General features: G+C 44.6%; 1 protein-coding gene across 1 annotated transcript in view; it reads right to left on the bottom strand.

Annotated features, from left to right (window-relative positions):
- Positions 1–24,625, bottom strand: part of PRRT4 (proline rich transmembrane protein 4) — a 69,155-nt gene that overhangs the window by 31,377 nt on the left and 13,153 nt on the right. Inside the window, exon 2 of the mRNA XM_077264378.1 lies at positions 22,476–23,461. Coding sequence (XP_077120493.1) covers positions 22,476–23,385 — 910 coding nt within the window. The 5' untranslated portion in view covers positions 23,386–23,461. The remainder of the gene's footprint in view (positions 1–22,475; positions 23,462–24,625) is intronic.

Genomic DNA, 24,625 nt, shown 5'->3' with positions numbered 1-24,625 from the left:
CTAAAAGCCGGTAATTCAATTGCCGGCTTTTCATTTCTCCTTCACAAACCCAAACTTTTTCCCACTCTCGAGTTAATATGAGGACATCCAGCAGGGGGCGCATCACCGCGAATCAAGGTAACTACAGGACATTCCCCTGCACTCCATTCATTCACAACATTTTACAGACAGGAGCGGGTGCATTAGCACAGCTCCTGGCTGTAAAATGATTTAACCCCTTCAGATGGATTTACATCGTGGGACTGACGGAAGGATAGAAGGTATGGAATATTGTTGTTTGTTTTGGTTAACTTTGTTTCAGGTGACAAGGGTCTTCAGGTGGATTACCAGTATAATAAAATATTAAAACACCCTGTGTCTTTATTTCATTAAAATACTTTTAAATAATGTGTGTGTGTTTTATTAACCATTTCGTACTATTGGATTAATAATGGATAGGTGTCATAATTGATGCCTCTCCATTATTAATCTGGCTTAATGTCACCTTACAATAGCAAGGTGACATTAACTCTTCATTACCCTATATCCCACAGCTACACGGGAATGGGAAGAGAGAGGCCAAGTGCCAGAATAGGCGCATCTTCCAGATGTGCCTTTTCTGGGGTGGCTGGGGGCAGATGTTTTTAGCCAGGGGGGGCTAATAACCATGGACCCTCTCTAGGCTATTAATATCTGCCCTCAGTCACTGGCTTTACCACTCTGGCGGAGAAAATTGCGCGGGAGCCCACGCCAATTTTTTCTGTGATTTAACCCTTTATTTTACAAGCTACAGCGCCCAAATTTTGCACATACACACTACTAACATTAGTAGTGTGGAATATGCAAAAAAAAAAAGGGATATGAGATGGTTTACTGTATGTAAACCATGTCTCATATCATGTCGGGTTTGTGAAGGAGAAAGAAAAAGCCGGCAATTGAATTACCGGCTTTTCTATAGAACACCGCTGCGTATTTCTCGCAAGTCACATTGCTGGTCCGTGTGGAATCCGATTTTTTTCTCACACCCATAGACTTGCATTGGCGATTCTCGGCGGAGATACGCTGACAATCGCAGCATGCTGCGATTTCACTCGGATCCTGAATACGGCCGAGAAAATATCGGATGATGGGAGCTGCCCCACAGATTAACATTGGGTCGAGCGCTATGAGATTTTTTCTCGCATTGCACTCGTCCGTATTACGGTCTAGTGTTACCCCGGCCTATAGCAGATTACAGGATTGCTTCCATCATTATAGATGAATATTAGTGGATAGTGCTTGTAAAAGCAAAAACTTTTGCATTTTCTGCTTATTAAAATTTAAAGCCGTTCTTGACATGTCAATGATTTTTGCTCATTGCCTAGAAGACAGAATACCGCTGCTGACTATCTTGCAAGCACATTGGGAAAGCTGTCCAGGATTAGGAAGTAACAGCACGCTCCAGCAATCCTGCCCAGCTTCCACACAGTACTTACAGACTCAATTACTATTATTATTATTTATTATTATAGCGCCATTTTTTCCATGGCGCTTTACATATGAGAAGGGGTATATATAATAAAAACAAGTACAATAATCTTGGACAATACAAGTCACAACTGGTACAGGAGGAGAGAGGACCCTGCCCGCGAGGGCTCACAATCTTCAAGGGATGGGTGAGGATACAGTGGGTGAGGATACAGTAGGTGAGGATAGAGCTGGTCGTGCAGTGGTTTGGTCGATTGGTGGTTACTGCAGGTTGTAGGCTTGCCGGAAGAGGTAGGTCTTCAGGTTCTTTTTGAAGGTTTCGATGGTAGGTGAGAGTCTGATATGTTGTGGTAGAGAGTTCCAGAGTAGGGGTGATGCGCGAGAAAAATCTTGTATGCGATTGTGGGAAGAGGAGATAAGAGGGGAGTAGAGAAGGAGATCTTGTGAGGATCGGAGGTTGCGTGCAGGTAAGTACTGGGAAACGAGGTCACAGATATATGGATGAGACAGGTTGTGGATGGCTTTGTATGTCATGGTTAAGCTTTTGTTCTGGAGTCTCTGGGTAATGGGGAGCCAGTGAAGGGATTGACAGAGGGGAGAGGTTGGGGAATAGTGGGGGGGACAGGTGGATTAGTCAGGCAGCTGAGTTTAGAATAGATTGGAGGGGTTCAAGAGTGTTAGAGGGGAGGCCACAGAGCAGGAGGTTACAGTAGTCGAGGCGGGAGATGATGAGGGCATGGACTAGGGTTTTGCAGATTCTTGGTTTAGGAATGTACGGATTCGTGAAATATTTTTGAGTTGAAGGAGGCAGGAAGTGGAAAGGGCTTGGATATGCGGTTTGAAGGAGAGATCAGTGTCAAGGATTACCCCGAGACAGCGAGCTTGTGGGACTGGGGAGAGTGGGCAGCCGTTTACTGTAATGGATTGGTTCGTTGGGGGGGTCACGTGAGATGGGGGAAAGATGATGAATTCTGTTTTGTCCATGTTAAGTTTTAGAAATCTAGCGGAGAAGAAGGATGAAATAGGGGATAGACATTGAGGGATTCTGGTTAGTAGGGTGGTGATATCTGGTCCAGAGATGTAGACCTGTGTGTCGTCAGCATAGAGATGATACTGAAAACTGTGAGATTCTATGAGCTGTCCCAGGCCAAAGATGTAAATGGAGAAGAGTAGGGGCCCTAGAACTGAACCTTGCGGGACTCCGACAGATAGGTGGCGAGGTGAGGAGGTGGTGTTAGAGTGGGAGACGCTGAATGTCTGGTCAGTTAGGTATGACGAGATCCAGGATAGGGCTAAGTCTGTGATGCCAAGGGATGAGAGGGTCCGCAGCAACAGGGAATGGTCCACTGTGTCAAAGGCAGAGGACAGGTCCAGGAGGAGGAGGATAGAGTAGTGTCGCTTGCTCTTGGTTGGCAGTTAATAGGTCATTGGTGACCTTAGTTAGGGCAGTTTCAGTCGAGTGGTGTGACCGGAAGCCTGATTGTAAGCGGTCAAAGAGGAAGCAGGAAGATAAATGGGAGGACAGTTCAAGATGGACATGTTCCAGTAGTTTTGAGGCATAGGGGAGAAGTGATATAGGGCGATAGCTGGATATAGAGGATGGGTCAAGAGAGGGCTTTTTGAGGATAGGTGTGATTGAGGCATGTTTAAAGCTTGAGGGGAAAACACCAGTTAGTGATAGCTTGAAGAGATGGGTTAGGGTTGGGATGAAGACTGTGGCGAGGTTTGGGATGAAGTGGGAAGGGATCAGGTCAAGTGCACAGGTGGTGAGATGCAATCTTGAGAGTAGAGTGGAGAGTCGATCTTCTGTAATGGTGGAGAAGTTGGTTTTGGAGGTGGAGGGCTGGGTAGTTGGGAGGAAGGCCTCTGGGGGTTGTCGACTAAAACTGTCTCTGATGTTCTCAATCTTCTGCTTGAAAAATGAGGCAAAGTCTTCAGCTGAGATGAGTGGGGAGGGAGGAGGTGCTGGGGGATGGAGGAGAGAGTTGAAGGTGTTGAATAACTGTTTAGGATTGTGAGACTGGGAGGATATGAAAGATGAGAAGTAGGTTTGTTTTGCTGTGGCGAGTGTGGACTTGAAAGTAGTGAGGGACTGTTTGAATGCGATGAAGTGCTCGTTGGAGTGGGATCTTTTCCATCTCCACTCAGCAGCCCTGGAAGCTCGCCTCAGTTCTTTGGTCAAGCTGGTGTGCCAGGGCTGTCTGTTGATTTTGCGAGCTTTGGTATGTGTGAGAGGGGCAAGAGATTCCAAAGCTACAGCTATTGTGGTGTTATATAGAGCAGCAGCGTCATCAGCATTGTGTAGGGAACTTTTGTCTGTGAGAGGGAGGAGGGATTCAGAGAGTGAGTGTAGATCAAGGTGTTTAAGATTTCTGCGAGAGTGTGCAAGTTTGTGGGGTGGTGATTGCAGACTAGGAGTGGAGAGGGAAGAGAATGTGAGTAGATTGTGATCAGAAAGAGGAAGAGGTGAGTTAGAGAGGTTAGATAGGGAGCAGAGGCGGGTGAAGATGAGGTCCAGTGCGTGACCATCTTTGTGAGTGGCTGCAGAAGACCATTGAGTGAGGCCGAAGGAGGAAGTGAGAGATAGATGATTAGTGGCAGCTGAGAGAGAAGTGTCAATGGGTATGTTGAAGTCGCCCATGATGATAGTGGGGATGCCGCAGAAAGGAAATGAAGTAGCCAGGTGGTGAAGTGGTCAAAGAAGGTGGTGGCTGGCCCTGGGGGGCGGTAAATGACAGCCAGTTGGAGGTTGGAGTAGATGCGCACAGAGTGCACCTCAAAGGAAGGGAGGGTAACAGAGGGTGGCAGTGGGATTGGGGTGAAGGAGCAGTTATCTGACAGGAGAAAACCAACTCCTCCGCCATGCTTGCTGCTGGGGCAGGGTGTGTGAGAAAGGTGGAAGCCACCATACAAAAGTGCAGCAAGAGAGGCTGTGTGAGAAGGGGTGAGCCAGGTTTCGGTGATGGCGAGGAAGGAAAGTTTGTAAGTAATAAAAAGATCATGGATGTAGGAAAGCTTGTTGCAGACAGAGCGAGCGTTCCATAGAGCTCCTGTTAGTGGGACTGGGGAAGAGGGGGCTGGTATAAGGTTAGAGAGGTTACGGAAATTTGTGATACAGCATGGATGGGAGGTAGAACTGACTGTGGGGATGTGGTGAGGAGGACCAGGATTTGGAGAGATATCACCAGCAGTGAGAAGGAGCAGAGAAAGTGTTAGCAGGTGGGAGCAGGAGAGGGCATGAAGTGGCTGTCTGTGCTTGTAGACAGAAGATTGTATGTTGAGGAACAGTTCTGAGGAGGAGGTGAGATGGATGGGGAGGATTGAGTAAGAGATGAACAGTTCCTTACTAGGTGTAGGGATTAGGGGAGTTAGCAGAAAGTGAAGGATTATAGGGGTGAAAATGATCCAAGAAGTATCGTTTCTCCTTGCGGAGAGTGACATGATAAGCGTGTCGAGGTGAGGAGACTTAAAGACGCAATGCTCGTCTGGGAAATATGCAAATTGTCTCTTCAGAGAGGAAGAGGACTAGAACTCTAGTGCCACCTATTGGAAGTAGCAATCCTAACAGTCAATGTCGACCCTTTAACGAGCCTTGTCACATGACTTAGGATAATAGCCAAATCAGAATCTCAATTTGCAGACACTGTGTTTCGGGGTACTGCCCCTTGTCAGTGCAAAGTGGAGATCTGGTTTGGCTGATTGAGAGGCGTCTGACCGGGATCCAAGAAGTATCGTTTCTTCTTGCGGAGAGTGACATGATAAGTGTGTCGAGGTGAGGAGACTTAAAGCCGCAATGCTCCTCTGGGAAATATGCAAAGTAAAAACAAACAGAAACATTGTTTACAGTGACTGGCCAGTTCCCTTCTGGATCAATTCTGGTTTTAATTCTACATTAATCTTCACACTTCTATGACACACTTATAGGAATCATACTGCAGACTAAAGTCATTGCAGACGTGCTATGCAATATATGTACAACTAAGTGCATTCAGGTGTGAAGCAGAGAAGAGTGGTCTCTGTTCATCTTGGTCAGAGAATTAAGGGCCCCTTCACACTGTGCAATCAAAGTCTGAACGAGCGTTCGATTTGTGACGTTTATCCGTCCTCGTTCCGAGGTTGCAAAGTGTGACATGGCGTTACGATCTGCGACGCAGCCCAGCATCGTACGATGTGAAAGAAAGAGCAGAACTTTCTTTCGTCGTAAATGTCTCGCTGTGGCGGTCGAAATCGTAGTATGTGACGGCGGTCATACGAGCTCGTAATGCGACTACGTGGGTTGGGCTTCCGCATACCTGTCTCCTGATTGGGCGTGACGTTTTAGCACGCCCATGCTGGTAATACGTCACGCTCGGAGTCGTAGGACTATGGCGGTGTGAAGGGTAGCGTACGATTGCGACGCGTGACGTTCACATCGCAACTACGTCAGAAAAAGCGTTAACATCGTAGAGTGTGACCGCTGGCTACGAGCTCGTACTGCGATGTCGAATATGACGCAAATGCGTCGTAATCGTAGCAGAATCGACCAGTGTGAAGGGGCCCTAAGAGTGGACCAGATGCATACAATCAAGCCAAAGTAAACAAGGTCATAAATAACACTGGGGTAAGCTGGGGTTAGCTGAAAGGCATACCATGTGAATGCTAGGAGCAAAGGAAAGTCTGTGTGGAAAGTTGGGTGATGTGCTATATGCACTTCATAGACAGACAAGGCAGGAGAGCAGGCTGGAGAGCTGGGTGCAAAAATGTGAATGCTAGGAGCAGAGGAAAGTCTGTGTGGAAAGTTGGGTGATGTACTCAATAGAAAAGAGCTTGTAAGCACTGTGCATGTTCTGCTCTCTACCAGCAGTGATTGGTCTCCAAGGCAAACGATTTCTAATCAAGAGAACAGAAATGTGCTAATATCTTAAGAATGGCTACAAATTTGAATAAGAAGTACATTGCAAATGTGTTTGTATTTACTATCACTATCCCACTGATGATACCCATTTATGAAGATGGGAACAACCCTTTAAGGGAGGTTTCATACTAGTTAGTATGTCCTCCTACAACTCTTGCATGCAAAAGTTTAGTTGTGCGGAGTGTAGTTTGTATTTTGTCATCCAACAGCTGTGATGAAAAGGTCTGGGCTGATTGGGAAAAGAAAATGTGATCATTTATGCTTTTCAAAATTAAAAAAATTGTAATAATTGAATTGAAAATATTATTTAAAAAAAAACGGGGTTGTCCTATACATCAAAAATGATCTTACCATCCTATTGCATGTAACAAGGTTTAAAAAATTTGCCGTTAATAGAAGAAAACCTCCATGTGGTAAGACTTGCTAAATCATCAACCAAGTAATGTAATTTTAATTCAGAAAAATCGGATTAAACGTTTCAAAAAATCAAGTTGTAATAACCAATCTGAAAATCAGGCCTACAGCAACAGAGCGAGATTTATTGCAGCAGACGAATTCACCGGCTCTCACCATGAAGGTGCACATGGGCTCACACCCTCTACTCTCACAAATCTGGTTCCCATCTACCTTCTACTGTGTATTTATTGCATCTACTGGGAACTGTGTCTGTGTTTGCTCTAGACCAATTGAGGCCCATTCTTTCCACCTTCTCTCCGAGAAACTATTCAGGCCATTCCTAACATAACTCCACAGGGCATAATTTCACCCAGGGATGGACACCACCCATGGCCCCTCATTGTTTCATTTGCCCCCAGGACTTGGAAACATTGCAGTCCTCGCATTCCGGCCAACATCAGCCCCATCTGCAGATAACTCGGTCCATATTACCTTCACTAGCCCTTTCCATTCATCTTAATAATGTTAGATCCCATGTGCCTGTGTCATTATCACACAGCAATGGTTAGGACAGATCAATGGGTCTTAGGTCTTCTCGGAGTGTGTCACTGTGGTGACAGTGACAGATAGACAAAGAATCAGACCCTTCTGCCCTTTAATTACTGAGTCAGTAGTGTATTATAGTGCCATAAATGAGATTACTATATACAACCCATGTCTGCCGACCATCTAATTTAATTCTGAGTTTATTTTCAGATGCTCCAAACAATCATGTTATAATAATCAGGTTAATTAGACTTTTATCATCTAGTGTTGCGTGCAGCATCCTGGATACATCGGGAATAGAACATGGAAAGTGCTTTGATGATGAAACCTAAAGGACCTCGCTATTGTCACCGTGCTGGAGTTAGTATATTGTTGTGTTAGATCCCCATATCAACCACTGCTTATCTTGGTTTGTCCGGTCACATTTTGTAGGTACATGCATGTCACTAAATAAGAGAGTGAATGAATTCATGTACTGTATGTTGTTACTGTAATGTATCATGTCACCCAACTAGAGCCACAATGACTCCGTGTGTCATAATGGGGGCTTCTCTGCATGTGAATCTGTGAGAAAGCCACACTGTGCATCTATATAAAGGATCCATAATATAATCTCATGATAGCCAAATATGAGGCACACTGAAGAGCTGTGATTTTAAGGAATTCTCCAGTGCAGAGAAGTTTATCCATGGGATAGGTGATAACTCATAGATTGGTGGAGGACCTACACCGATCAGCCAAAGGGGGGAACTTTTACACCTCTTAGAAGGGAGCAGCAGTGCACATGCCAAACCGCCATTGCATTCATTTGTTAAGGGACTGCTAAGCGCTGCTTTTCCGACAGCCCTTTAGAGAATAAATGGAGCACCAGGGATAAAAGTTCCCTATTCTAACGATTGGAGCAGGTCTTAGTGGTCGGACCCCCACAGATGTATAAGTCATCAACTGTACTGTATGTAGAAAAGCCGCGGAGACACCATCACGTGTTTCTCAACGCAAGCAATGAATAGCCAGGTCTTTCACCGGGAAGGAACAACCACGGGAAGGGCAGCATCCATTAAATGAAAACCACCTATGCCAAAACATGGTATCCATCCACAGACAGCTGTTTCGGGGTATTTGCCCCTCATCAGTGTGGAGTAGGAAACTGGCTATTAGGAGCAGTGCCTAGTGAAAAGGCTATAAACGTAAGGATGAATGACCTCGTGGAGATCAAAACATCCAACACCGCGGAGACACTATCACGTGTTTCTCAACGCAGTGATCCAGAACACTGCCCCCATCCCTTATGGGAAGAATGGTCTTCTCCCGACTTTGCTCAGTGGATGATTTCACAAACACCCCTCTCCCGCTCTCTGACCACAACCTTCTTTCATTCTCTATCAAGAACTGCCATCCCGCTCAGGTCACCCCCACTTTCCACACTTATAGAAACATACAGGCCATTAACACCCAGAAACTTATGAAGAACTTGCAGTCCTCATTGGCCCCAATCTCCTCCATCTCATGTCCTGATTCTGCTCTGAACCATTACAATGAAACCCTGCAAAGTGCCCTGGATGAAGCTGCTCCTCCTATACATAGAGCAACTCGACACAGACGGCGACAACCGTGGCACACGCTGCAAACACGTTTCCTGCAGCGGTGCTCCAGGTGCGCCGAACGTCTGTGGAGAAAATCTAATCTACCCGAAGATTTCATCCATTATAAGTTCATGTTAAAAACATACAACTCTGCCCTTCACCTCTCCAAACAAACCTATTTCAACACCCTCATCACCTCACTGTCCAATAACCCTAAACGTCTCTTCGACACTTTCCAGTCCCTACTCAACCCAAGAGAGCAGGCCCCAACCACAGATCTCCGCGCTGACGATCTGGCCAATTACTTCAAAGAAAAAATTGAGCACATTCGACAGGAAATCATCTCCCAATCTCTTCATACCAGGCACTGTCCTCCCTCCCCCACTGCATCTAGTTCACTCTCTGACTTTGAACCAGTTACTGAAGAAGTAAGCAGGCTCCATGCATCTTCTCGCCCGACCACTTGCACCAGTGACCCCATTCCGTCACATCTCCTCCAGTCCCTTTCCCCAGCTGTCACCTCTCACATAACAAAAATATTCAACCTTTCCCTCACTTCCGGTATTTTTCCCTCCTCATTTAAGCATGCCATCATACATCCATTACTTAAAAAACCCTCCCTCGACCAAAACTGTGCCGCTAATTATAGACCTGTCTCTAATCTTCCCTTCTTCTCTAAACTCCTGGAACGCCTGGTCCACTCCCGTCTTACCCGCTATCTCTCAGATAACTCTCTTCTCGACCCTCTTCAATCTGGCTTCCGCTCTTTACACTCTACTGAAACTGCCCTCACTAAAGTCTCTAATGACCTACTAACAGCTAAATCTAATGGTCACTACTCCATGCTAATTCTCTTGGATCTTTCCGCAGCATTCTACACTGTGGATCATCAGCTCCTCCTCACTATGCTCCGCTCCATTGGCATCAAGGACACCGTTCTCTCTTGGTTCTCCTCCTATCTCTCTGACCGATCCTTCACTGTATGTTTTGCTGGTTCCTCCTCCTCTCACCTTCCCCTTACTGTTGGGGTTCCTCAAGGATCAGTCCTAGGCCCCCTCCTCTTCTCTTTGTATACTGCCCCTATTGGACAAACAATCAGTAGATTTGGGTTCCAGTACCATCTCTATGCTGATGACACCCAATTATACACCTCTTCTCCTGCTTTCACTCCGACCTTCTTAGAAAACACCAGTGATTGTCTTACCGCTGTCTCTAACATCATGTCCTACCTCTATCTGAAACTGAACCTGTCAAAAACTGAACTCCTCGTGTTTTCTCCCTCTACTAACCTACTTTTGCCTGACATTGCCATCTCCGTGTGCGGTTCCACCATTACTCCAAAGCAATATGCCCGCTGCCTTGGGGTCATCCTTGATTCCGAGCTTTCATTCACCCCCCACATCCGATCACTGGCTCGCTCTTCTTATCTGCATCTCAAAAACATTTCTAGAATTCGCCCTTTTCTTACTTTCGACTCTGCAAAAACTCTTACTGTTTCTCTTATTCATTCCCGTCTGGACTATTGTAACTCTCTACTAATCGGCCTCCCTCTTACCAAACTCTCCCCGCTCCAATCTGTCCTGAATGCTGCTGCCAGGATCATATTCCTCACCAACCGTTACACCGATGCCTCTACCTTGTGCCAGTCATTACACTGGCTACCCATCCACTCCAGAATCCAGTACAAAACTACTACCCTCATCCACAAAGCACTCCATGGCTCAGCACCACCCTACATCTCCTCTCTGGTCTCAGTCTACCACCCTACCCGTGCCCTCCGCTCCGCTAATGACCTCAGGTTAGCATCCTCAATAATCAGAACCTCCCACTCCCGTCTCCAAGACTTTACACGTGCTGCGCCGATTCTTTGGAATGCACTACCTAGGTTAATACGATTAATCCCCAATCCCCACAGTTTTAAGCGTGCCCTAAAAACGCATTTGTTCAGACTGGCCTACCGCCTCAACGCATTAACCTAACTATCCCTGTGTGGCCTATTAAAAATAGAAAAAAAAACCAAAACACATAATCAGGTTCCTTGCATCGTGTTCTCATACACTTTATGCAGTTAATAGCACTCTGTGTCTGTACTGCTACATACTTAGGCTGTTAACTGGTTCATGCAGCTTTACATGAACACCCGAGCCTTACACTATGGCTGGTCCAAATAACTAAAGCAATTGTCACCATCCACCTCTCGTGTCTCCCCTTTTCCTCATAGTTTGTAAGCTTGCGAGCAGGGTCCTCATTCCTCCTGGTATCTGTTTTGAACTGTGATTTCTGTTATGCTGTAATGTCTATTGTCTGTACAAGTCCCCTCTATAAGTTGTAAAGCGCTGCGGAATATGTTGGCGCTATATAAATAAAAATTATTATTATTATTAAATATGCAAATGCATGTAGAAAAGCCGCGGAGACACCATCACGTGTTTCTCAACGCAAGCAATGAATAGCCAGGTCTTTCACCGGGAAGGAACAACCACGGGAAGGGCAGCATCCATTAAATGAAAACCACCTATGCCAAAACATGGTATCCATCCACAGTATCCATAAGGGATGGGGGCAGTGTTCTGGATCACTGCGTTGAGAAACACGTGATGGTGTCTCCGCGGTGTTGGATGTTTTGATCTCCACGAGGTCATTCATCCTTACGTTTATCAACTGTACTGTGGCTAGGTGATAACTTATTTTCATCGGACAACCCCTTTTAGGCTGACAATTGCTTTTCTTTTCTGTTGCTGTCTAAATTTACTCATGATTGATTAACATGTACTTTTGAATTCGATATATTATACATATTAATGGCAAACAATCAAAAATAGAAGTTATTTTAGCCATCTAGCCACATGGGCATCTTGGCTCCTGGGCTTTTCTCAACCCTTCTTTATTAGTGGGACGGCTTTTTCAAGCACAGGGTACGAAGTGCTCCACTTTCTCTAAGGGTATGTTTCCACGTTCAGGAAACGCTGCTTGTTTGACGCTGCGCAGCGCTGCAGCGTCAAACAAGCAGCGTCCAGATGCTCCTGCATAGTGGAGGGGATTTGATGAAATCCTGTCTCCACTATGCGTGCAAACCCGCACGCGGCGGCCCTGCGACTACGGACATGCTGCGCGTCTTTTCAGATCGCAGCATGTCCGTACACCTTGCGGGGACGCAGCGTCCCCGCAAGGCATATCACAGGGCCCTATGGGAGAGAGCGATCATCCCGGATGTGAAGAGTTAACACATCCGGCATGATCGCGTCCCAGAAAGGGGGCGGGGCTTAGCGCCGAGCAGCTTCGCCGCTGCGGCGATACCGCCGCCCATCCGTACCGTGGAGACATACCCTAAGAACTGAAATAAATAAGTTCACAAGAAATGTAATTTGCAGGTTGCACGCTCAACTTCATTTATCAAGATTTGTTGAATCTGTGACAACAAAGACGCAATATGTACCACACAGAGAACAAGCCCAGGCAGGCAGGAAAGCAATGCAGGGGGCAAATTAGTTCAGACACTGCGTGGGTCAATGTATCATTCTCCATTCAAGAAGAAAAGCATAAAATACAACTAAAGCTATGTTCAAATGTTCATTAATTGCTCAAGTATACAAAAAAATTTTTTTTTTCAGGTGCAAGGTTTTGTGAATGGATTTAGAGTATTTTGAGGGTGCTCAATTAAAAAATCCCATGACTTCACTGAATTGGTTCTAGTTTTTTAGATAATGTAGCCATGAAAATAATGCATTGGCCCAATGTGACTTCTGTAATACCAAATGCAATAGCTTTTGGTCTGACTTTTGACTCTTTAGCCCCTTCATGACAGGAGCTTTTTCAGTTTTGCGTTTTTGTTTTTTGCTCCCCTTCTTTCCAGAGCCATAACTTTTTTTTATTTTTCCGTCAATATGGCCATGTGAGGGCTTATTTTTTGCAGGACGAGTTGTACTTTTGAACGACACCGTTGGTTTTAGCATCTCGTGTACTCGAAAATGGGAAAAAAATTCCAAGTGCGGTGAAATTGCAAAAGAAAGTGCAATCCCACACTTGTTTTTTTGTTTGCCTTCTTTGCTAGGTTTGCTAAATGCTAAAAATGACCTGCCATTATGATTCTCCACATCATTACGAGTTCATAGACATCAAACATGTCTAGGTTCTTTTTTATCTAAGTGGTGAAAAAAAATTCCAAAATTTTCTTTAAAAAAATTGCGCAATTTTCCGATACCGTAACGTCTCCATTTTTCGTGATCTGGGGTTGGGTGAAGGCTTATTTTTTGCATGCCGAGCTGTCGTTTTTAGTGATGCCATTTCGGTGCAGATACGTTCTTTTGATCGCCAGTTATTGCATTTTAATGCAATGTCGCGGTGATCAAGAAAACATAATTCTGGTGTTTTGATTTTTTTTATTGTTACACCGTTTAGCGATCAGGCTAATCCTTTTTTTATTGAAAGATTGGGCAATTCTGAACGCGGCGATACCAAATATGTGTAGGTTTGATTTTTTTTAATTGTTTTATTTTGAATGGGGCGAAAGGGGGGTGATTTGAACTTTTATGTTTTGGTTTTTTTTCTTCATATTTTTAAACACATTTTTATTTTCACTTTTGGCATGCTTCAATAGCCTCCATGGGAGGCTAGAAGCTTCGAAAACTCGATTGCCTCTGCTACATAGAGGCGATGCTCAGATCGCCCCTATGTAGTAGAATTACAGCTTTGCCATGTGCTCTGACCACAGGGTGGCTCTCATAGCAATCTGGCATCATGCCAATGGCCGGAAGTGCGCGTTAAATGCCGCTGAAAACAGCTGACATGTCGCAACTTTGAGGTGGGCTCACCGCCGGAGCCCACCTCAAAGCGGGGCTTCTGACTTCAGACGTACTATCCCGTCCGACGTCAGAGAGGGGTTAACTGTGTTTTAGGTAATTGTATTTCAATTTGCAGGCTTACAATGCTATAAAAGTGACTTTATGTAATTAATTAACTATTAAACATCTCAGAAACTAGAGACAATCTCGCAATACCGAAGCATATTCTTAATCAGCTCCATAAACATATTATAAAACCATTCAGACATCGTTTGCACCCAAATCACTGTATATCAGTTAGGGCACATTCACAAAATCAGGAGTGGAAGAAAAATACAGAAGCGGTGACATATTTCTATTATACTTTTCCTGATTATTCCACTCCTGGTTTTGGCTTACAAATAATTATATCAAATACTAACCAAATACTGAACGTGTGAACTTGGCACGAGAATGCATCAAGCAGCAATCCGTAGACAAAAAAAGTTGTGCCGACATAATTTTGTTGTCCTCCTGAAAAATAATGATTTCAACTAGATTTGTTTTTTAACACTGAAGTCTATGGAAAACGGATCTGTTAAATATCCATCTTTTCTTTTTCCAATGTTAAAAGAATCCGTTTTTTGCTTACTCCAGGTGCAGAAATAAACATTTAATATACTGTATACTACTGGACATATGAACTTTCTCTAGTAATCATTATTTGAAACTGATCCAGTAAGCACAAAAAGGGATCCAAGTGAAATCAGTTATTTTTAGGAGAACAAATGGATTTCTGCTGGTTCCATTCTAACTGATTATTACTTAACAAGAGAACATAGCCTTAGGGTGTGTGTCCACGTTCAGTAAACGCTGCTTGTTTGACGCTGCGCAGAGCTGCAGCGTCAAACACGCAGCGTCCAGATGTTCCAGCATAGTGGAGGGGATTTTTTGAAATCCCGTGTCCACTATGCGTGGAAACCCGCACGCGGCGGGCCTGCGACTCCGGACATGCTGCGCGTCTTTTCAGATCGCAGCATGTCCGTTCACCTTGCGGGGACGCAGCGTCCCCGCAAGGCATAACACAGGGCCCTATGGGAGGGGGGCGATGATCCCGGATGTGTACAGTTAACACATCCGGCATCATCGCGTCCCAGAAGGGGGCGGGGCTTAGCGCCGAGCGGCTTCGCCACTCCGGCGATACCGCCGGCCATCCTGAACGTGGACACATACCCTAAGGCCTTATTTATTTTTGTTTATAGGGCTGTTCACATCTGTTTTTTTGTGCATCGAGCTTTGGAAAAAAAAAGGCAGAGATGTCCATTTTTGATCCACATCAATGCCAACCCTGTTTCATCTGTGTACTGTCAGCTTTTTTACTTTTTAATGGGTGTAAAAACCTTGGAATTTTTCATTGTATGCAAGGAAAATAGATGCCGCTCTGATGGTGAAAACAGACATGCGAGCCAAAACTTGATGAACATAAGGCTACTTTCACACTAGCGTCATGCACTGCACGTCGCTATGCGTCGTTTGGTTGAAAAAACGCATCCTGCAAAAGTGCTTGCAGGATGCGTTTTTTCACCATTGATTTGCATTAGTGTCGCATTGCGACGCTTTGCCACACGTCGCAACCGTCGTGCGACAGTTGCGCCGTGTTGTGGTGGACCGTCGGCTGCAAAAAACGTTACATGTAACGTTTTTTGCTGCCGACAGACCGCCATTTCCGACTGCGCATACGTGGCCGGAACTCCGCCCCCACCTCCCCACACCTCACAATGGGGCGGCGGATGCGCTGGAAAAATGCATCCGCTGCCCCCGTTGTGCGGCGCATTCATTGCTAGCGTCGGTACGTCAGCCCGACGCACTGCGACGGGCCGAGTACGACGCTAGTGTGAAAGTAGCCTAAGATATAACTTACTGATGAAAATCTTTGCATAGAAAACAGATGTCTGAATGAGTCCCAACTAGAAATACGACAATATGAAAGTTATAGCTTTTTGGCTTCAGAACCAATTTTCAAACATAAGTCTCATTCAGACTTCTGTTTCACATATATGACCTTTCCGTGTTTTCCCAGTTAGAACATGTACCATTATAGTCTATGAGGATGTTTACATGTCCATTTTTTTGCAAATCAATTGTCTACAAAAAAAAGAAAAATTATTTGTCACAGGTTTACCATGACAGAGAGAAGCCAGAAGACCGCAGCGTCTGATTTTTCTACTCCTGCAGTCTGTTTACAAGTACTTCACATTAAACGGTGCAGGTTTCTTACAGCAGTGCAGGTGTTAATATGCTCAGTTGAGAGCTCTTGGAAGGTTTCCTGCATTAAGGCTCTCAGCTGTTCACTGTTGACCACTCCCCTCTCCTCTATACTCTGGGCCCTGGCAAGCACTCATTGCCAGAGTTAGCTTCATGCTGCATGGTTAGGAGATGGTGGTTTGCTGTTGTCTGAGAAGGCGTTTGGTGGATTTATCTGAGACTGTTGCTAGGTTTTGGATGTGTGCTAATTCGCCTTCTTCTCCTATTTTGGTTTTACCTCATCCTCCACTCCCTGGTGTTTACCTTTGCTGTTTGTGTGAGTATATTTGTATGATTGATATTTTCCTTTATCCTTGTTTGTATTCCCTTGTTAGTCTGGTTGGTGTATTATGGTACACTACTACTCCCCTCTTCCCTGGGTGGAGGAGGGGTACAGACTGAGGATGGATTCAGGAACTAAAGCAAGGTACGTGGCCCCGGCGTCTTCACCATCAGAAGTAATCCAGGAAAAAGGGCAAGCTACGGCACCCCTAGCGTTAGGGACAGGGAAGGAGTCCCTGGTCCAGGGACACCCAACAATAGAGTCGTGACAGTAATTAGGCAAATTGGATTTTGACAAATTCATGTATATGAGTTCAGTGGGCGGTCCTATTCAGTGACTGACCGTCTCCCCTGTATGATTCTGAGTGTAGTGATAACTATCAATCACTAAGACTGCCCACTGGACTCATAGGGATGATGAATAAAATACAAGTTACACTGAATCTTTTCTCACAAACCTGTATATCATTCTGCTTAGCTTCTCCTCTATATCTTACTGACCACAGGTCCCTTTAAGCCTACAGAAATTGCTGTGGTCATTATGGAGATTGTCCAACAACTCTTATCTTCCTACAGCTCTACCTCTTATAATATATAATAACTACGTTTTTCCTGGTAGGAATTTTAATCTTTAATCTTTCCATATCACTTACAAGACATACAGATGATGAATGATATCTTACAATGCACAAGGCGACTCATTAATTTTTTAGTTATCAGCATATGTCAGCCGATAATTCAGTCCTATTATGTGGTACTGTATCAAATAGAGGGAAAAGGGTATCAGTGACACCTCTTCAGGCACTTGTGCCAAGCCAGGGATGTGAAAAAACCATGACACCTAGGGTCCAGTTGGCATAAATGATACTTGCACCTTAAGGGTATGTGCACACGATGCAGATTTAGTGCAGAATTGGTGCAGAACTGCAGCAGATTTTTCTGCTGCAGAAACGCTGCAGAACTGCACTGTGATTTACAGTACAATGTAAATCAATGGGAAAAAAAAAAAGCTGTGCACATGGTGCAGAAAAATCTGCGCAGAAACGCTGCAGATTTCAAAGAAGTGCACGTCGCTTCTTTTGTGCAGTTCTGCAGCGTTTCTGCTGCAGATTTTTCTGCACCATGTGCACAGCTTTTTTTTTCTTCCATTGATTTACATTGTACTGCACAGAAACTGCATAGAAACTGCATAGAATCTGCACAGAAACTGCATAGAATCTGCATAGAATCTGCGCAGAAACTGCATAGAATCTGCATAGAAACTGCATAGAATCTGCGCAGAAACTGCATAGAAACTGCACAGAAACTGCATCAAATCTGCAGATGCAGATTTAGTGCAGAAAATTCTGCACCACATTTCCTACGTGTGCACATAGCCTTATAGGAGATGCTGTTATTTTTGTGATGTGAAAAAAAAACCTTTCCCAAAAATTATGAAATAAAATGGGTTTACGACATATGACACAATGGTTGTCAGAAGGTTATTAGATCCAATGTTCTTCTCCTTCGAGGTCTTGCTACGACTCTCGGTAGTGTTTGGAGGTTACTGAGGTAAATAAGTGCCTGCAGAATTTTCAATGAGGCAATGGCAGTAACAGGAAGGATTCTGGGTAATATGTTGATACCTGGTCCGAATACAGATGAGCACAGGGAAGGATTTGTGCGCTTCTATGTGTCGGGACCATTTAACTAATGCTACAGCCTCATAGCAACAGCAATGTATCTGCTTATATGCCACCACTGCTAGAAGCTTTCCTTTCTCATAGGAAACAATGGCATGATACTCAAGGCAGTTCGATTCCTCTGCTGCCCCACTGCACTGCGATACCAGCTGTGTAAAATGCACACACAGACTGGCGTCCTCTCATCAGCCGGGCAATACATATAAGAGGTTATCTCTCTGGAGAAAATAGCTTGAGAAAATAATGGCAGCACATCAGTGCCATAGTCACAACCTGCACCCATTTCATTACACAGCTGTAGTCAGTAATGCATGCATCGGCCCCCTCAGGATACCACAGATGTAATGCAGACCTAATGCCGACGACCCCCACCACACTCTCCTCTCACAGACCCAGTGTGTACACCTGCAGAGGTCATGTTTATAGAAAGTACACATTCTGGAACAGTGTAGACCTCCCCCAATAATACAACCTTCACCTTCCCCCCACCTATACAGCAGAGCACAAACCACCTCCATTCACACACTGTGCATAGGAACAGGCTGAATAAATAAGGGGTCAATATCCCTCAAGACAAGATGCCGCATCAACCAGTTGGTCCCCAGTAATCAATCAGATTTAGCACTTATCTGTGATCCAAGGGGTAACGTTTCTTCTTGCAGAGAGTGACATGTCAAGCCTGCCATGCCAAGGTGAGGAGACTTTTAAGCCTTGCAATGCTCCTCTGGGAAATTAAGGAAGAGGACTAGAACTCTAGTGCCACCTATTGGAAGTAGCCATTCTAAAAGTCAACCTGGACCCTTTAACAAGACTTGCCATATGACTTAGGATAAAAGTCAAACCATAATCTCAATTTGCAGACACTGTGTTTTGGGGTACTGCCCCTTGTCAGTGCAAAGTGTGAGACCTGGTTTGGCTGACAAGCTTGACATGTCACTCTCTGTAAGGAGAAATATTAGCCCTTGGAACCAGGTCAGACAACCTCTCAATCAGCCAAACCAGATCTCACACTTTGCACCGACGAGGGGCAGTACCCCGAAACACAGTGTCTGCAAACTGAGATTATGGTTGGGCTTTTATCCTAAGTCATGTGACAAGGCTTGTTAAAGGGTCAATATTGACTTTTAGGATTGCTACTTCCAGTAGGCGGCACTAGAGTTCCAGTCCTCTTCCTCTCTGAAGAGACAATTTGCACACCATTTATCAGTGAATTGATCATTGTGTTCAGTAAATCCTTTATAGAATCATCAGAAATTAAGTGAGCACAGTACAGTACCAAGCGACAGCCAAAATCCCTTATTTTCAGACCAAAGAAATAGTTTTTTTTCTGACAACTAAACCACTAAAATCCATATTAGGCTACTTTCACACTAGCGTCGTACGACGCACGACGAATTGCGACATACCGACGCAAGCAGTGAAAGCGCCGCACAACGGGGCAGCGGATGCTGTTTTTCAACGCATCCGCTGCCCCATTGTGATGTGCGGGGAGGCGGGGGCGGAGACTGTCTCGACGCACCAAAAAACGTTACATGCAACGTTTTTTGGTGGCGACGGTCCGACGCAACACGACGCAACCGTCGCACGATGGTTGCGACGTGTGGCAATGCGTCGCACTGCATCGCTAATGCAAGTCTATGGAGAAAAAACGCATCCTGCAAGCACTTCTGCAGGATGCGTTTTTTCTACAAAACGACGCATAGCGACGTGCAGTGCACGACGCTAGTGTGAAAGTAGCCTTACACATATACACAGTATATATTACAGGTGCTATGTTCCCTGTAAACCTGTATAAGCAGGTTTAGCAACTTAGGGGGAGACTGCCTCCATTTAAAGATATACCTCTATAGGTTTGCTTTCTCAGCGTTTGACGTTTGAACTTTTATCTGATGCCTTTATTCACCTGGAGCCTCTTTACTATCTTTGTATTTTCCAACTGCGGTGAAATTGCAAAAAAAACGTGCAATTCCACAATAGTTTTTTGGGTTTTTTAGTTACCATATTTGCTATATGGTAAAACTGACCTGGAAATCTGATTCTCCAGGTTAGTATGAGTACGCAGATATCTAATATGTATAGGGTTTTTTTTTATTTATCTGGAAAAAAAAATGTACGAAATTTTGTAAGAAATAAAAATTTGCTTCTGTCGCCATTTTCCCAAACCCATAGCATTTTCATTATTGTGATCTGGGTCTGGGTGAGGGCTTATTTTTTGTGCCCTGAGCTATTTTTTATTGATACCATTTTGGGGTAGATACAAAGTTTTGATCGACTCTTATTGCAATATTGCGGCTGCCCAAAAATTGTAATTTTGGCGTTTTGATTTTTTTTCTTGTTACGCCAAGTGACCTGACCATTCTTCAGGCTGCTTCTGTTTGGAAGCCGCTCACTTGTTTAGGCCGGTTTCACACGTCAGTGGCTCCGGTACGTGAGGTGACAGTTTCCTCACGTACCGGAGACACTGACACACGTAGACTCATAAAAATCAATGCATCTGTTCAGATGTCATTGATTTTTTGCGGACCGTGTCTCCGTGTGCCAAACACGGAGACATGTCAGTGTTCGTGGGAGCGCACGTTTTACACGGACCCAATAGAGTCAATGGGTCCGCGTAAAACACGGACCTCACACGGACATTCTCCGTCTGGGGTCCGTGTGGCGTGCCGGAGACAGCGCTACAGTAAGCGCTGTCCCCCCCACATGGTGCTGAAGCCGGTATTCATATCTTCCCTGTAGCAGCGTTTGCTATAGAGAAAATATGAAGAATAGTGTTAAAAATAAAGATCCATGTGTCCGCCGCCCCCCCACCCCCTGTGCGCCCCCCCGCTGGTCAGAAAATACTTACCCGCTCCCTCGCTCCTTCCTGGTCTGGCCGCGCCTCCTACTGTATGCGGTCACGTGGGGCCGATCATTTACAATCATGAATAGTCGGCTCCGCCCCTATGGGGGGTGGAGCCACATATTCATGACTGTAAATGATCGGCCCCACGTGACCGCATGCAGGAGAAGCCGCGGCCAGACCAGGAAGGAGCGACAGCCGACGGGGGACCCGGGTAAGTATTTTCTGACCAGCGGGGGGGCGCACAGGGGGTGGGGGGGCGGCGGACACCTAAATCTTTATTTTTAACACTATTCTTCATATTTTCTCTGCAGCAAACGCTACTGCAGAGAGGATATGAATCGCAGCTTCAGCACCATGCAGAGTGGGTACCACACGCTCCGTGTGGTACCCACTCGCCATACGGGCGGCACACGTGTGCCGCACGTATGGCCTCCGTGAGTTCCCAGGCACACGGACACGGATAACTCCGGTACCGATTTATTCCGGTACCGGAATTATCTGGACGTGTGGGACAGCCCTTAGATACACAGTTTAAAAAAAAATAGGTGTCGGCTGCAGCTAAAGTTGCCAAATAAGATGCTTCACGAAAAACACAGCCAGCGTTTTCTTGAAGCATCTTCTGCTTCAAAAACTCCGCAATGTTTGAAAGGCGTTGTGTGCACATAACCTTAAGAAACCTGTTGGTAAGAATGTATTTTCTATGGTCATAAAACTTGTCTTGTGGGATTCTAATACAACATAAAAGACAATTGTCACCTAAATTAAAAAAATGCCTTTGGGCGTTGTCTGGATTAGGAAATAAAATAGCCAAATAATACTCACTTCCTCCACTCTCTATTAGAATAATCCCTTGTCAAAGGGTCCTTGAAAGGAAACAGTTAAAATAAAGTACTGGGTGGAGATGCCAGCATAAGAAGTAAATACTTTGTTCATGGATTATATTAGGAATCAATGATCTTAGTTCCTGGGATAATATATGCCGGCATTTATGGGATCGTGAAATATTAGAGATTTGATATAAGGTCTGTCATAGTGTTTGGGATTTCAAGAGTATGTGATAAAAAAAAGAATAATAAAGTATGAAGAAAAACAAAATGTTTGTAAAGCTAAACTGGGCTCATGCAACTTAACATTTCCTTTGATAAAGCCAAAAGTGCCTTCAAGGGGTCGTCCATCTTTGGGATCAATTTCTTCTGCTCTTCTTGCAGATTTCCTTACAGAATGCACAGCTCTTCTGTCCATACGATGGCTGCTGGTGGAGGAACGTATATCCAGACCAGTCCATCAGTCTCTTCCAATAGCAAAGCACATGTGAGGTTTTCAACTGGACAAGACTGGTGGACAGGTCTGGTCACATGCTCCTCCACCAGCACCCATTGTATGGCCTGGACAGCTGTGCAGTCTGTGAGGAAAGCTGCACTAACAAGAGCAGAAGAACCTGTTATACCTGTAGAACAGAAAGTGTCTCAAAATCATGTCCCCAATGCATCTGATAAAGGAAAGATAATGTGGTCAACTCCATTAACTCTTTCTACAGTCAGCAATAGATACTGTAATACAGAGGCTAGAGTAGGCAAGCGGTGAAAAACCTTTAATCAAACCCAATTGCAAAAATTATTTTTAGCCCCAATTGCATGCATTTAAGTGAGAAATAAATATTGCCCCAAAAGGTGGACAGTTCCTTTAATTACTCAAATATTTCTTAATTTTCTCTTTTATAGCATTGTCTATGTCTCTTACCAGTAATATTTACGGTCATTGTTGATCTTAAGATTGATTCATCTGCCAATGTTTGATGAACGTCCTTCTCACCAGAGTCTTCCAAGATCTCTCCTTGGATTACATCAGATATAACAAGTGGCGCATCTTCAGTGGCTATTTCTTCACCAGAGTTAACTTCCTTAGTGGGCACTTCAGAAGACGCTATTTCAATGGGTTTATCTTTATACACCCAAGAATCGGTGACTTCTTGCTCACTTATGTCCCAGATATAGGGCAGTAAAGGGTCTGCAGACACATTAGTCTGAGGTTCAAGGCTACTTAAAGTTGTTGAATGTAACGGCAGTCCATGTTCCTCTTTAAGAATGGGTGATAACACTTTTTCCAAGGAGGTATCAGCCTCATAAATGGGTTCTATTGAGGAATTAACAACTGTAGGAAATATAGGTGTAATGGGTAGCTGCGACGAGATCTCAGGCCATGGAGATGCTGATCCATAAGAGTCTGTCACAAGAGGCACTATTGGAGGTTCCACAATAGCCAGCCCTTTCTCATGCTTGTCTGTTGGCTCATAGCTGGCAGTGACGATCTGCTCATAATCATCTGTTTCATGGGTCTTGTCAAGTAACAAAAGATCAATTTCAAGTTGGTCTGATTCTAGAACTGGTACATCAGGGGTTGAAACATACAACATATTTGTGTCCGTTTGGCTTTCATCAGAAGATGGATCGTCATTATTGTTGTTCCACGGAGATGTCACTGAAGAAGGATATTCTGTCACTGGGGCAAGATCATCTTGGTAGACAGTGTATGGTACAATTAATTCTTCATCTGCCAGTGAGAAGTTTTCTGTAGGTGTTACCTCCTGGTGGCCTAGGTGTATGCATGCCAACAGGAAAATGTTTATGGGTGTCCAGTATGATAAACCCATGATGTGTCTTCTTGTAACGACATCTACCAGACAAACACAATGTCACCGTGGCTTTACTCTTCTTTGAAAGCAGAAACTAGATTGTGAAGAAAGACAAAAAAAACAAAAAACAATACAGTGAAACATGCAAGAAAACACAACATTTTATATTGTAAGTCATACTGGATGGGAAAGAATTTTCGATTCCTAAAATAATTTGATCAAAACAACCACTAACTTTTGTTACATTTGGAAAAGTATCTGATGTAATAAGAAATGGCAAATAGCTGTACACGATTTTCACAAGGTTCCGACCTGACCACTACTTTACAGTTTAAATTTGGATAATATCCAAAGATGGCCTTACACCTACAAGATTTGTTGGCCAAATGTTCCTTTGGCCGACTGCTTTACCTCCTGACCTCGCCTTACTCATGACACTGTGTTCCTCCAACATATGAGGAAAATTAAGTTTTGGTAAAGCTGGATGCATGTCGTTCAATAACCTCTTTAATGAAGCACAGAGGGAGGTGGAAAATCTCCTTTGATATCATAGGATTGGGCAAGTTGAAATTCAACATGCCCAATCCTTTTTTTCTCTTGACATCTGCCAAGAGTCAGATGAACAACTACTACACATTAGATGGTTGCCCTATTCTCACCTATCTTAACAAGCTATGAAACGACCGGCTATCAGCTTGCAAGTAGTCTGTCAGGAGTCGTTTAACTACCTCGACCATGTAGTGTCTGTCAGGAGTCGTTTAACTACCTCGACCATGTAGTGTAAGTGTAAATTCACCTTTATTGTGCATTAAAACTGGTCAACTATTGTGAATGAGTGTTCCTAGGAATGCTAGATAATCGGACAGTGAAAACAGACTGCCAATCAGTTGATATAAAAACACAACACTTGTTCGTTGGCTTAAATAATTTTTAAGCTAGCTTAAAAATGATTGCTCTCGGCAGCACATCAACTTAGGGTACCGTCACACATTGAAATTTTCATCGCTGCGACGGCACGATCCGTGACGTCGCAGCGATCGTATGAATATCGCTCCAGCGTCGTAGACTGCGGTCACACGTTGCAATCACGGCGCTGGAGCGATGCCGAAGTCCCCGGGTAACCAGGGTAAACATCGGGTAACTAAGCGCAGGGCCGCGCTTAGTAACCCGATGTTTACCCTAGTTACCAGCGTAAACGTAAAAAAACAAACAGTACATACTCACCCGTCGGTGTCCTTCAGGTCCCTTGCCGTCTGCT

Source organism: Ranitomeya variabilis, chromosome 5 (assembly GCF_051348905.1).
Source record: "Ranitomeya variabilis isolate aRanVar5 chromosome 5, aRanVar5.hap1, whole genome shotgun sequence".
Classification (NCBI taxonomy): Eukaryota; Metazoa; Chordata; class Amphibia; order Anura; family Dendrobatidae; genus Ranitomeya; species Ranitomeya variabilis.
This window is presented reverse-complemented; position numbering and strand designations above follow the sequence as displayed.